At 46.1% G+C, this 14,156-nt stretch overlaps 1 protein-coding gene across 2 annotated transcripts in view; it reads left to right on the forward strand.

Annotated features, from left to right (window-relative positions):
• The window catches only part of brms1 (BRMS1 transcriptional repressor and anoikis regulator), a 28,157-nt gene extending 15,437 nt beyond the window's left edge, over positions 1 to 12,720 (forward strand). Inside the window, exons 8-11 of one of the 2 annotated variants that reach the window (XM_081348477.1) lie at positions 1,277 to 1,341; positions 1,423 to 1,462; positions 11,594 to 11,702; positions 11,808 to 12,720. In XM_081348477.1, the coding sequence (XP_081204603.1) occupies positions 1,277 to 1,341; positions 1,423 to 1,462; positions 11,594 to 11,702; positions 11,808 to 11,925 (332 nt within the window). In that variant the 3' untranslated portion in view covers positions 11,926 to 12,720. The remainder of the gene's footprint in view (positions 1 to 1,276; positions 1,342 to 1,422; positions 1,463 to 11,593; positions 11,703 to 11,807) is intronic. The other variant, XM_081348478.1, reaches the window with a different exon arrangement.
• The last annotated feature ends 1,436 nt before the right edge of the window (positions 12,721 to 14,156 follow it).

A 14,156-nucleotide genomic window follows, 5' to 3' on the forward strand; every position in this document is an offset into this window, starting at 1 on the left:
GTTTTGAAATTGTCTTTGTTTAATTTGCACCAGATTGATGAATTTCACATTAAAAAGCACAAAATTTTCTTACGGGGGACCATGCCCCCGAACCCCCCTAGAGTGGCAGAGGTCCACTCATCACAGTGATCCAAAAATCATGGGAGAAACACTGGTAGCCTACTACAATGCCAATGCAGTTTACATGTTGTTTTTTTGTTGTTGTTTCTATTTTTTTTGGGGTGGGGGGGGTGGGGGGGGGATATATGCCGCATCCTTCTCACCTTTTTTACCCCTGACCTGTTTTCATGCCTGTATACTGGACCAAGCTGATTTATGCTAGTTTTGCTCAACCAGCATGGTCTTTCTTAAAGGGTTAGTTCACCCAAAAATAAAAATTCTGTCAGTAATTACTCACCCTCATGTTGTTCCAACCGCGTAAGACCTTCGTTCATCTTCGGAACATAAATTAAGATATTTTTGATGAAATCTGAGAGTTGTCTAACTCCTCCATAGGCTTTCAGAGGGACCGAAACTTGCTGGCCCAGAAAAGTTGACTACAAGTGACTCCAGTGGCTCAATCTTAAGTTTATCAAGCGACGAGAATACTTTTTGTGCGCAAAAACAAACAAAAATAACGACTTTATTCCACTATTCATTTCCTTCTCTCTGGGCCTCTAGTTGGTTCACGTAGTGTTTTTGCGTAGCGCGTCTGTGTTACACGTCACCACGTAGGCTCACAATTGGCCGAAGCGGGTCATGTGTGTGATGCGTGATGACGTGCAACACAGACGCGCAGCGCAAAAACACTACGAGGCCCAGAGAGAAGGAAATGAATAGTGGAATAAAGTCGTTATTTTTGTTTGTTTTTGCGCACAAAAAGTATTCTCGTTGCTTGATATACTTAGGATTAAGCCACTGTAGTCACTTGGACTATATTAACGATCTCTTTAATAACTTTTCTGGGCCAGCAAGTTTCGGTCCCTCTGAAAGCCTATGGAGGAGTGAGACAACTCTCAGATTTAATCAAAAATATCTTAATTTGTGTTCTGAAGATGAACGAAGGTCTTACGCAGTTGGAACAACATGAGGGTGAGTAATTACTGACAGAATTTTCATTTTTGGGTGAACTAACCCTTTAAGACGCTGATTGAAAATGGGCTAAGCTAGTTAAGATGCCTTGTATAGTCACCCAAAAATCAGGTCATTAACCATCAGGCTACATCTTTTATCCAAACTCTGTTTAAAGCAGTTGACTTCCTCTCCTGTTTGCTCAACATGTCTGTCTGTTTTTTAGGGCCATACATAGTGTATATGCTAAGAGACATTGATATACTGGAGGACTGGACAGCCATCAAGAAGGTATTCATGTTGAGTGATCAGCCCTTCAATCACAGTGAAGCTATGTGACGGATCGTGACTTTTTTCTTTCTGTTTTTTTAGGCAAAAGCGGCACTGATACCTCTGAAAAAGAAAGCAGACAGTAAGTCAATCATTAAATGGGACTGGGTTAATTTAAGTACTTCATTCAAGCTTCCCTGTTGGTCTCTGTCTTTCTCACGCAGCTACACTGGGAGGCCTAGGACCTTATGGTAGTCAGGTGAACTTCATTAAAATTTGACAAAACTGACTGCCTCCAAGAATGAACTCATTGTATATTTATTGAGGGAAATCACATGCGCTGACCATCAGGGTCCTTGGCTTAGGCTAAATATATGTAACCAATGATTTCTTTCTCCCGACAGGCTCGGAATAGATTTTATAGTGCAAAATTGGACTCTCTCTTTCTCTCTCTAAAAATGTGACTGTATAATTCAAATCATATTTAATTCATTTTTTTTTTTTTTTTTTAAGGACTTTAAAAAGTGTGTTGCTGTGTGTTTACAAATAATGGGGTCTTTATCTGGTAAAAGACTTCCTAGTAAACATGCCTTCAGGGATACTCATAGATAAACACACAGTATGTACAGTGTTACTGTCTGTCTCTAGCTTAAATGGTGTCAAAGGCTTAAGCATGTTCTCCATTGCCGTCCCAGTTTCTTACATTAGCCCTGACCCTCACTCACAAGCTCTGTCTGTCTGGCCTCTGATTAAGTTAGATACTGACATTTGATTTATAGTGCTATTTCCCTTGTTCTGTCACCCCAGACTGATCGACTAAAAGTACTTTGATTTTAATGTCACATTTAGAGTCCTGTTTTATTTTTGTGGAAGTAACATTTGATTCCACTCCATCTCTCATTTGTCTTTTTATTTCTGCCCAGATCTCAGTCTTGCTCTTACTTTCATCCCTCCATTCCTTTGCTGTCCTCGTTGGCATAATAGACATAAATTACAACCAAATACACCACTGTTAATAATGCTGCCTTTGTGAAAAAGTGTGCTTAATTGTATTGAGTGTGGCCCAGACAGCAACATAGTGTCTGTCCGGCCGGCACTATGTTGCTGTCTGGGGCGGTTGTAGTGTACTTCAAATTTAAAAAATTGTACTTAATATAATATTAGACAATATAATATTACAGTAATTAAATAAAAGACCAGTTAAGTTTACTTAAAGAAAGTACACTTCCCTAACACACTAAATTTAATTAAAAGTTTTACATTTTAAAGCATTGTTTCAATCATCTTTTGCCATTCTTTAAAGAAATTCAGTTATTTTGATGTTGACTAACCTACTAAAGCAAGGTGCTTGATACGGATCATTTTAACTGTAGTGTGTTCAAACATTTAAACTATAACTGTATATTGTAAATGTACTGAATTATAACAATTATGTCAGTACATTCGGCAACACACTTTAACCATATTTCAGACATAGTAATTATGAAATGACATATAAAGATGTACTTAAAGTTCAGCTAATTGCATGTACAGTTTTTCTCAATTATTAACACACTATAACTGATTCAAGTGGCGGTAATTTTTTACAAAGTTCATTGTTGTATTTTACTGTATCTGCACTATTTCATTTATGTTGAATACTGTAATAGACATTGAGCTGCAAAATTGTTTCTGAATCCCAATAAGAGGTTTCTGTTACAGTGTTATGAATTGATCTGGAGAGTAATCTGTGAATTTGTTAGGTTCTGTGTGTCATCTGAGGCCAAAGTTTGATTCTGACAAAAGAGAATATGTTTTTGACAAAAATATTTGATTTTGACGTGACAGTTTGAGATTTGTGCAAGTTGGAATGTAGTTCTGAGATTGTCTTTATAGTTGCGAGAAAATGGTGAATCGTTTCATGAATTGCGTTAGCAATCGACAAAAACTGTGATATAAATTAAACTATTATACAATTTAATGTCATTTCATTTGAATTAAAATGCAGTGAAGTGTCTGAAAACACGATATTTAGTTCACACTTAAAGGGATAGTTCACTTTGAAATAAAATTTTGGTATGTTTTAGCTTACCTCAAGGGCATCCAAGATGTAGGTGTCTTTTTTTCCGCAGTAGTTTCAATTTTGATATTTTTAGGTCAAACCGTTCTTGTCTGTAAGTCATATAATGCAGGTCTATGGACACTGTCTCAAAGAGCAAGCACAGAGTCCAAATTAAAACAATTCCCCATCGTCCAAATTAAACAATTCCCCATCGTAAGTACACATTGATGGCCTAAGACACGAAACGAGCGGTTTGTGTGAGAAAACGAACAGTATTTATATCGTTTTTAGCTCTTATACACAGCCACGTCCAAGTGATCTGATCTGAGGGCGCAGTATAGAGATACAGTGAGGAAAATAAGTATTTGAACACCCTGCTATTTTGCAAGTTCTCCCACTTGGAAATCATGGAGGGGTCTGAAATTGTCATCGTAGGTGCATGTCCACTGTGAGAGACATAATCTAAAAAAAAAATCCAGAAATCACAATATATGATGTTTTAACTATTTATTTGTATAATACAGCTGCAAATAAGTATTTGAACACCTGTCTATCAGCTAGAATTCTGACCCTCAAAGACCTGTTAGTCTGCCTTTAAAATGTCCACCTCCACTCCGTTTATTATCCTAAATTAGATGCACTTGTTTGAGGTCGTTAGCTGCATAAAGACACCTGTCCACCCCATACAATCAGTAAGAATCCAACTACTAACATGGCCAAGACCAAAGAGCTGTCCAAAGACACTAGAGACAAAATTGTACACCTCCACAAGGCTGGAAAGGGCTACGGGGAAATTGCCAAGCAGCTTGGTGAAAAAAGGTCCACTGTTGGAGCAATCATTAGAAAATGGAAGAAGCTAAACATGACTGTCAATCTCCCTCGGACTGGGGCTCCATGCAAGATCTCACCTCGTGGGGTCTCAATGATCCTTAGAAAGGTGAGAAATCAGCCCAGAACTACACGGGAGGAGCTGGTCAATGACCTGAAAAGAGCTGGGACCACCGTTTCCAAGGTTCCCTTTCGTGGTCACTCCGAGTTACGTCGGATGACGACGATTGGGGTTTCGCTTAGAAGCCTATCACCTTCGAGTATTAGAAAACGAGCCAATGGCAATGAAATGCCATGGGTCTGCGGAATTTGCATAGCGTAACTCCGCCCGCCGCAGGGGGTATATAAGGAAGTACGCGAGCACAATGCAGACATGCTTTCGCTTCGGAGCCGAGAACTTCTCCACTCCTGCAAGCCAAATATTTTGAGTTAGTCTTCTCTTACCTTCGAGACGAGCGAACTCTCCGGTGTTGGTGTGACGGCGATTTCAGCGAGTGCTCACTACCCTGCTGATCTGCTCAGTGATCTGACAGTTAGTGTGTTTTCTCCCTGTTCGCTTCAGCATCCGCGGAGTTTATCCTCTCACAAAAAGAGCTTGCACGCGGCACGTCTTTTTAAAGATGCCTCGCCCGTGCACTTCTGGTTGCGGTCGCGAGATATTCTTCTCTGATGGGCATGAACACTGCTTAGTAAGTTTGGGCGTTGATCACGCTAAAGCAGCGTTCATGGATGACTCATGTTCTCACTGCGGGAACATGACCATCTCCATGCTGCGGTCGAGACTCAATGAGCTCACCAGAGCGAGAGTCCCCCTACCCACACCCCGATCTACTGACTCCGAGAGGGCTAGTACTTCGGCTGGTGGCCGGGGTGACCTGAGGGTGACTGTGTGGGACATACCGCCGACACGTCCGCGGTCCACACACCCCTCTTCAGCAGTGGTACCCGCGAGTGTACAAACTGAGACCGCTGGTCCCTCTTCGGAGCCCCAGCGCGTCTCGTTTGGAGCTCCAGAGGAGGATACTATGTCGATCGCGGCGGGCGACGAAAGTGACCGCGCGCTCCCTGGGTTTGGTGATGTCCACAGCTGTGGTCCAGGAGAGACACCTGTGGCTGAACCTGGCCGATATGCGTGAGCCTGAGCGGACTCGTCTGCTCAACGCTCCCATATCCCAGGCCGGCCTCTTCGGTGGTGCAGTCGAGGACTTTGCCCAGCAGTTCTCGACTGCTCAGAAGCAGTCTGAGGCCATCAAACATATTCTGCCCCGGCGTGCTGTTGCTGCTAAGCCACCGGTTCAGAGTCCTCAGCCTGCTCGCCGCCGAGGGCGCCCTCCTGCGGCTCCCGCCCCTCCCGCACGGCCCCAGCAGCAGTCATCGGGGTCGCGTCGTGGAGGAAGCCGCAGGAAGGCGCCACAGCCCTCTCCAGCCCCGCCGCCCGCTAAACGCCAGGCTAAGCGGCGCTCCTGAGACGGGCAGCTCAGGATTGGCTTTCTTTTCTGTACAGGAGGTGGTAGCAGGGCCACTCCTTCCCCCGGTGGAGGGCCGGGGGAGAATCTTTTGTTCTCCACTCCCCGCTGCTCGTCCCACGACGGGCAGCACCCTAATGTGGTTAAAAACAGAATCGAAATCCCCAATCCTGAGCCCACAGAGCCCGAGGGCCGCAGTGCGCGCCACCCTCGGGTCCCGCCACTGCCGCCCTCCTCTGTCCCAGAGGTGCGGGATGACAGCACGCGCCGCCCACGGGCCTCGCTCCTCTCATCCCCCTCTGTCGCCAGACCCCTGCCAGAGCACGCCCCCGTGGGACGCGCGCCCTCCCCTGGCCTCCTCTGGCAGGACGCGGTTAATGACCGTGCCCCCGCACAGGGCCGCTATGCCACCCTCGCCGGTGCCGGTCATTCCGCCTCGCTGCCCCACCGACGGTACGTCTGTGGTTCGTATGACCCCGCTGGTGCACTTTCTGGAGGCCTGGCTAGAGCTTCCCAGACTGTCCCGCTGGGTCGCGAGAACCATCAGGCTCGGCTACGCGATTCAGTTCGCGCGATCTCCTCCCCGCTTCAGGGGAGTCCGCTTCACTATGGTCGGTGGCAATGCCCCTGTCATGAGAGCGGAGGTCGCCACCCTGCTGGCGAAGGGTGCGATCGAGATTGTCCCTCCAGCCGAAATGAAGTCCGGCTTCTACAGCCCTTACTTCATTGTACCCAAGAAGTCCGGTGGGTTACGGCCAATCCTCGACCTACGCGTCTTGAACCGCTCCCTTCACAGGCTGCCGTTCAAGATGCTAACGGCCAAACACATCCTCCAGTGTGTGCGGCCGCAGGATTGGTTTGCAGCGATCGACCTGAAGGACGCCTACTTCCATGTCTCCATTTTACCTCGACACAGACCGTTTCTACGGTTTGCTTTCGAGGGGCAGGCATACCAGTACGCGGTTCTCCCTTTCGGACTAGCCCTGTCTCCTCGCGTCTTTACGAAGGTCGTCGAGGCAGCCCTTGTTCCCCTCCGGGAACACGGGGTTCGCATCCTGAACTATCTCGACGACTGGCTGATCCTAGCTCACTCTCGAGACCAGGTTTGCGAACACAGGGACCTAGTGCTCCGGCACCTAGTTCGTCTGGGCCTTCGGGTCAACTGGGAGAAGAGCAAACTCTGCCCCGTGCAGAGGATCTCTTTTCTCGGTATGGAGATCGACTCGGTCGCCATGTGCGCGCAGCTTACGAGCGAGCGCGCGCAGTCACTGCTGACTTGTCTTCGTCAGTTCGAGGGCAAGAGTGCGGTTCCACTGAAACTTTTTCAGAGGCTCCTGGGGCATATGGCATCCGCAGCCGCAGTAACGCCGCTGGGATTGCTTCATATGAGACCGCTTCAGCTTTGGCTTCGCGATCGAGTCCCGAGGTGGGCATGGCAACACGGCACGCTCCAAGTCCCAGTGACTCCAGCCTGCCGTCAGACCTTCACCCCGTGGGCGAACCTCAATTTTCTACGGGCCGGAGTGCCCTTAGAACGAGTTTCCCGGCATGTTGTTGTATCAACAGATGCCTCCAACACGGGCTGGGGCGCCATGTGCAATGGTCATGCTGCCGCGGGCTCCTGGACAGGACCCCAGCGCCTTTGGCATGTCAATTGCCTCGAGTTGCTGGCTGTACGTCTCGCCCTGCACCGCTTCCGGGCGTTGCTCAGGGGCCAGCACGTACTAGTCCGATCAGACAATACCGCAACAGTAGCGTACATCAACCATCAAGGTGGTCTACGCTCCCGCCGTATGTCGCAACTCGCTCGCCACCTCCTCATATGGAGTCAGAAGCATCTGAGGTCGCTTCGAGCCATTTATATCCCGGGACACCTGAACCAGGCGGCCGACGAGCTGTCTCGAGTTCGGCCTCTCGCTGGAGAATGGCGGCTCCATCCCCGGACGGTTCAGCTGATTTGGGATCAGTTCGGCGACGCACAGGTAGACCTGTTTGCCTCCCACGACTCGTCCCACTGCGACCTGTTTTATTCCCTGACCGAGGGCACGCTCGGCACGGATGCACTGGCGCACAGCTGGCCGCGGGGCCTACGCAAATATGCGTTTCCCCCAGTGAGCCTCCTTGCGCAGACCTTGCGCAAGATCAGGGAGGACGGGGAGCAGGTCACTTTGGTTGCCCCGTATTGGCCCAACCGGACCTGGTTCTCCGAACTAGTACTCCTCGCGACAGCACCTCCCTGGCTAATTCCTCTGAGGAAGGACCTCCTTTCTCAGGGACGGGGCACCTTATGGCACCCTCGTCCCGATCTTTGGAACCTCCACGTGTGGCTCCTGGACGGGACGAGGCAGGTTTGAGTACCCTACCACCTGCGGTGGTGGCTACCATCACTTCCGCTAGAGCATCGTCCACGAGACATGCCTATGCGTTGAAGTGGAACCTCTTCGTCAACTGGTGTTCTTCTAAACATCAAGAACCCACGAAATGCCCCATCAGTGTCGTGCTTTCCTTCCTGCAAGAAGGGTTGGAGCGAAGGCTGTCTCCCTCCACCCTGAAAGTGTATGTGGCCGCCATTGCCGCCCATCACGAAGCAGTCGATGGTAAGTCTCTGGGAAAGCACGACCTGGTCGTCAGGTTCCTGAGGGGAGCCAGGAGACTAAATCCTCCTCGTCCTCCCCTCGTTCCCTCTTGGGATCTCTCAGTGGTTCTAACTGCCCTGCAGAGCGCTCCATTTGAGCCTTTGCAATCAGTGGAGCTTAAGTTCCTGTCAATGAAGACAGCGCTCCTGGTTGCATTGGCCTCCATCAAGAGGGTAGGGGACCTGCAGGCATTTTCGGTTGACGAAGCGTGCCTGGAATTCGGGCCGGCTGACTCTCACGTGATCCTGAGACCCCGGCTTGGATATGTGCCCAAGGTTCCTACCACACCCTTTCGAGACCAGGTAGTGAACCTGCAAGCGCTGCCCTCGGAGGAGGCAGACCCAGCCTTGGCACTGCTCTGTCCAGTACGCGCCCTCCGTGCCTATGTAGACAGAACGCAGTGTTTCAGGACCTCAGACCAGCTCTTTGTCTGTCATGGTGGGAAGCTGAAGGGAAAGGCTCTCTCAAAGCAAAGGTTATCACACTGGATAGTGGATACCATTGCTTTGGCATACCAGCAGCAAGGTCGTCCGTGCCCCCTTGGTGTGAAAGCCCACTCCACACGTAGTGTGGCTTCCTCTTGGGCTCTAGCGCATGGCGCCTCGCTAACAGACATTTGTAGAGCTGCAGGCTGGGCGACACCCAACACATTCGCGAGATTTTATAATCTCCGAGTAGAGCCAGTTTCTTCTCATGTACTCGCTTCAACCAGCCGGTGCTAGATTCTGCTCAGGTGTCTTCGCTTGCTCGCCATTCCCCTCCACGGACGGGATACGTGCGATATTTTCCTCAGGTGAGTCTGATAAGCTCTGAGTTCCTCCAGCACTGCTTATGTCAACGCCTGAGTTATGCCAAAATTCCATACTCAGCTTTTGCGCTTGACTAGGTGCCACCATGTGCATGGTCCCCCCTCTGGGTGACCCCCACATGTGTATTCCGCTGTAAGTCTCCTTGTGAGCGTGTGTCTTTCCCTTGGCAAGCCACCTTGCCACCCCTGGGGTTTAAAATTCCACCTGCGGCTGGACACCTCAGTGATCTTCCATATGCAGCCTCTGGCCATATGTGTATTCTAAGTCCCCCCCATCAATGGCTGGGCATGATTGCATATTTCTCTCTGGAGATATGCTTCCCAGTGTACCTTGGTATCCCTGTGTTAATTAGGACTCCTTCGTTCGTGCTAGTCTCACAACAGGGAGCTCAGACTTACGCAGGGCACTGGAAGACAGCCGAGGTGGCGTGATTAGACTGGAACCCCAATCGTTGTCATCCGACGTAACTCGGAGTGACCACGAAAGGGAACGTCTCGGTTACGGATGTAACCCTCGTTCCCTGAGTGGGAACGGAGACGTTACGTCTTCCTGCCACTTCCGCTGTACCGCTGAAAAACGCCTGGGGCCAGTCTCGGCTCCTCAGCGAAGGCATGTCTGCATTGTGCTCGCGTACTTCCTTATATACCCCCTGCGGCGGGCGGAGTTATGCTATGCAAATTCCGCAGACCCATGGCATTTCATTGCCATTGGCTCGTTTTCTAATACTCGAAGGTGATAGGCTTCTAAGCGAAACCCCAATCGTCGTCATCCGACGTAACGTCTCCGTTCCCACTCAGGGAACGAGGGTTACATCCGTAACCGAGACGTTACTGTTGGTAATACACTAAGACGTCATGGTTTGAAATCATGCATGGCACGGAAGGTTCCCCTGCTTAAACCAGCACATGTCAAGGCCTGTCTTAAGTTTGCCAATGACCATTTGGATGTGTCATGGGAGAAAGTCATGTGGTCAGATGAGACCAAAATAGAACTTTTTGGTCATAATTCCACTAAACGTGTTTGGAGGAAGAAGAATGATGAGTACCATCCCAAGAACACCATCCCTACTGTGAAGCATGGGGGTGGTAGCATCATGCTTTGGGGGTGTTTTTCTGCACATGGGACAGGGCGACTGCACTGTATTAAGGAGAGGATGACCGGGGCCATGTATTGCGAGATTTTGGGGAACAACCTCCTTCCCTCAGTTAGAGCATTGAAGATGGGTCGAGGCTGGGTCTTCCAACATGACAATGACCCGAAGCACACAGCCAGGATAACCAAGGAGTGGCTCTGTAAGAAGCATATCAAGGTTCTGGCGTGGCCTAGCCAGTCTCCAGACCTAAACCCAATAGAGAATCTTTGGAGGGAGCTCAAACTCCGTGTTTCTCAGCGACAGCCCAGAAACCTGACTGATCTAGAGAAGATCTGTGTGGAGGAGTGGGCCAAAATCCCTCCTGCAGTGTGTGCAAACCTGGTGAAAAACTACAGGAAACATTTGACCTCTGTAATTGCAAACAAAGGCTACTGTATCAAATATTAACATTGATTTTCTCAGGTGTTCAAATACTTATTTGCAGCTGTATCATACAAATAAATAGTTAAAAAATCATACATTGTGATTTCTGGATTTTTTTTTTTAGATTATGTCTCTCACAGTGGACATGCACCTACGATGACAATTTCAGACCCCTCCATGATTTCTAAGTGGGAGAACTTACAAAATAGCAGGGTGTTCAAATACTTATTTTCCTCACTGTATATACACTAGATGTCGCCTTAAAGACATTCGTTCCAATGAACTGCCGTAGACAAGGCGACATCTAGTGTATATATCTATGCACCAGTCTGCGCACACGTCACACACCAGGATGCGCCCGCGCCCTCAGATCACTTGGACGTGGCTGTGTATAAGAGCTAAAAACGATATAAATACTGTTCGTTTTCTCACACAAACCGCTCGTTTCGTGTCTTAGGCCATCAATGTGTACTTACGATGGGGAATTGTTTAATTTGGACGATGGGGAATTGTTTTAATTTGGACTCTGTGCATGCTCTTTGAGACCGTGACCATAGACCTGCATTATATGACTTACAGACAAGAACGGTTTGACCTAAAAATATCAAAATTGAAACTACTGCGGAAAAAAAGACACCTACATCTTGGATGCCCTTGAGGTAAGCTAAAACATACCAAAATTTTATTTCAAAGTGAACTATCCCTTTAAGTATATTCTTAACATATATTATTTGCATAACAAGTTTTCACAAGGGTGTACACATCTACTGACAACCAGATGTGGTTTTTGTTTATTTATGCCTTTACCACTTCTCTTGCACACATTATCATGTTACATCTGTTAACCAATTTAATGACAGCAATTTCTAGACAGCCCTATATAGTGATAAAACATCTCAACAATAGAGGGTTAGAGCATTCTGAGCTATTAAAGCGTAACATGTTGAAGATGGTGAGCGTGTCTGTTTGTCCCTCAGACAGGCAGGTGTCCGTGCGATGTGAAGATGGGGCTCTCTTCTATGATGGAGAGAGATTCTCCAAAGGCAGCAGTGTCGTTCTAGAAGTCAATGACAACAGCCCAGCACAGTCAGTAGATCATAAGACACAAGACCGCATCTGTTGTCGCTTTGGCTTTGTTTGCAAAAACATTTCAATTGAAATGGTCTCCCTGTTTTCTTGTGTTTCTCTTAGGGTCGTAATAACAGGGATCAGCGCAGGAGAGGTCTGGTTCAAGCGCACAGATGGCACCAAAACCAAAATCTACGTCTCCCAACTTCAGAAAGGAAAACACGCCATACGAAAAGCTTAAAGAAGATAAGAATAAGAGTTCAGAGCTCAGAGAGTGTGTGAACCTTCCCTTTAATAATCACCAAATAACACACAAATTTACCAACACTTTTAGAACAGCTTATTAAATGCAATCAAATGCTATGCACTGGTATTGATCAAATACATTCAAATACATAATTAATTATAAATAAATTAATAAGGCAGATCTGGTCCCAGATCAATTTCTGGAGCAGGTTATGTTTATTAATTAATGCAAGCACAACATGGACATTCAAAACCTGTTGACCAAATGCTAATAGACCATATAAAGCCTTTCTGTACCCTAATACTTTGAGTTCCATTCATAATGCTGACCATATATGAAGTCTGATACAAACTCTGATCATTATCAGTCTTTGCCATTTAAAATGACTATAAAGGTCAATTAAGTACATTATAAACACCAGAGGGGCGAAAAGGACTGCACTCACATCAAATCTTTTCTATCGAAAACTGCTTCTTTAAGCTGATCTTAATTTGAAGATGTGTATTTTAGAAGGAAAAAGGATCAGGTCTCAGTGAAAAGCGCTGTCTGTTCCCAGAACGCACGAAAACACAATCAAACACTTTTTATTGCACTCAGAAAAACAAGAGATGTATGCAGATGTTTTTTTCCCAGTACATTTTGAAAGACTGTTGTTGTAATGCATTGTATTTATAGACACCTGTAAAGTGATCTGAAACAGAGGGTGCTTTTTAAGACTTATTTATTAAGTGTTCAAGATAACCATGTATTTATAACAAGAAGCATTATTAAAATCTAAACTTTTATTACATTTGCTGTTTAATGACTCGTTAATTATAACATCTTGCAGAACTGGTTTTTATTTTAAACATGTACCGCCTGTGGCCTCTAGGGGACGCTGTAGCTTAACAGCATTTCCATTAGTGCTAAATGAGTTTTATATTTTGCTTTTAGCCACTAGATGGGGCTAACACTTCACGTAACATGAACAGACGTACTTAAGGAAAACAAAAAATACATAATCAAAGGGGGATAGAAAACTCCAGAACTTCTAGTATTAATTTATGCATTTGAAAATGAAAAACTCAAGCCCTGCGTACATCAAGTACCGACTCTTCTGCTTTTAATCATTGGGTCGTTGAGATGTAATGAATCTAACGATTCAAGAGTCTCTGAGTGATTCGTGATTTGTAGAGATTGAAGAGGTGAAGCTGTGCAGACTCGTGTGGAAGACAGACATTAAGGAGTTTCTTAGAAGGCTGGTATGAATACACTATTAGACCCATAGAGATATACTTTATTTAGGCCTAAGTAATAAAAAACGACGAGAGTAATTATATTCCCAATATAGGACAAACTTGATTAGGAACAGGTTTTCTTTTTTGTTTGTTTATTAAAATATCTTATAAAGCAAATTCATTTAGTGACATATTTCACATGAAGATAATCCCTGATAGGTAAGCTAGGTTAAGGTGTGGGTTTTTCTTCACATTAACACAGAAGCATGGTGTGTAGGCTACATTAGCTTTTACCAGAGAGTATGAAGTGGAGAATACATTATTTAAATTAAATTCTTGTTCATTTTAATTTAAGTTGAACACAAATTTTATTTTAAATGGCCGTCAGTGGAATAAGACGAATAGCATATCAGCAACTGTCCATCCAAACAAGCTAAACCTCGGCACCTTGATTGTTGCAGTCATGTATTTTATCACTGCTGGGATGCATAATTTACAATATCAGTATCCTGAACTACAACTCATGTTTTTTATACTTTAATGTGCTTCCTGCCATTTTGTACATTTTACCAAACAACCGCTCACTCTAAACTTCTAAAGGCATGTCAGCTTATGCAAAATGATTCTCTGGCAGAGAGTGTTTCTGATTGGCTAGAGCGTGGCGCTGTCACATAGGCAAGTGTGATTTCCCAGGAAACCAGTGATATCTGTCAGGTAGTAGGGACAAAAGTTACAGCATATTTAAAGGGATAGTACACACACAAACATTTTTTCATAATTTTCTCGCCTTCATGCCGCTTCAAACCCAAATGATGATGTTGTATGTATGTATGTATGTATGTATGTATGTGTGTGTGTTGATCAGTGTATACACTGATGAGCCAAAACATTATGAGCAGTTAAAGGTGAAGCAAATGTTGTTGATCATCTCCTAACAAGGCCACATATTTAGGTCTGGTTAGATTAGATGGCAAGCAAACAATCACTTCTAGTAATCAACCTGTTAGA

This window comes from Scardinius erythrophthalmus, assembly GCF_964197995.2.
Source record: "Scardinius erythrophthalmus genome assembly, chromosome: 2".
Taxonomy (NCBI): domain Eukaryota; kingdom Metazoa; phylum Chordata; class Actinopteri; order Cypriniformes; family Leuciscidae; genus Scardinius; species Scardinius erythrophthalmus.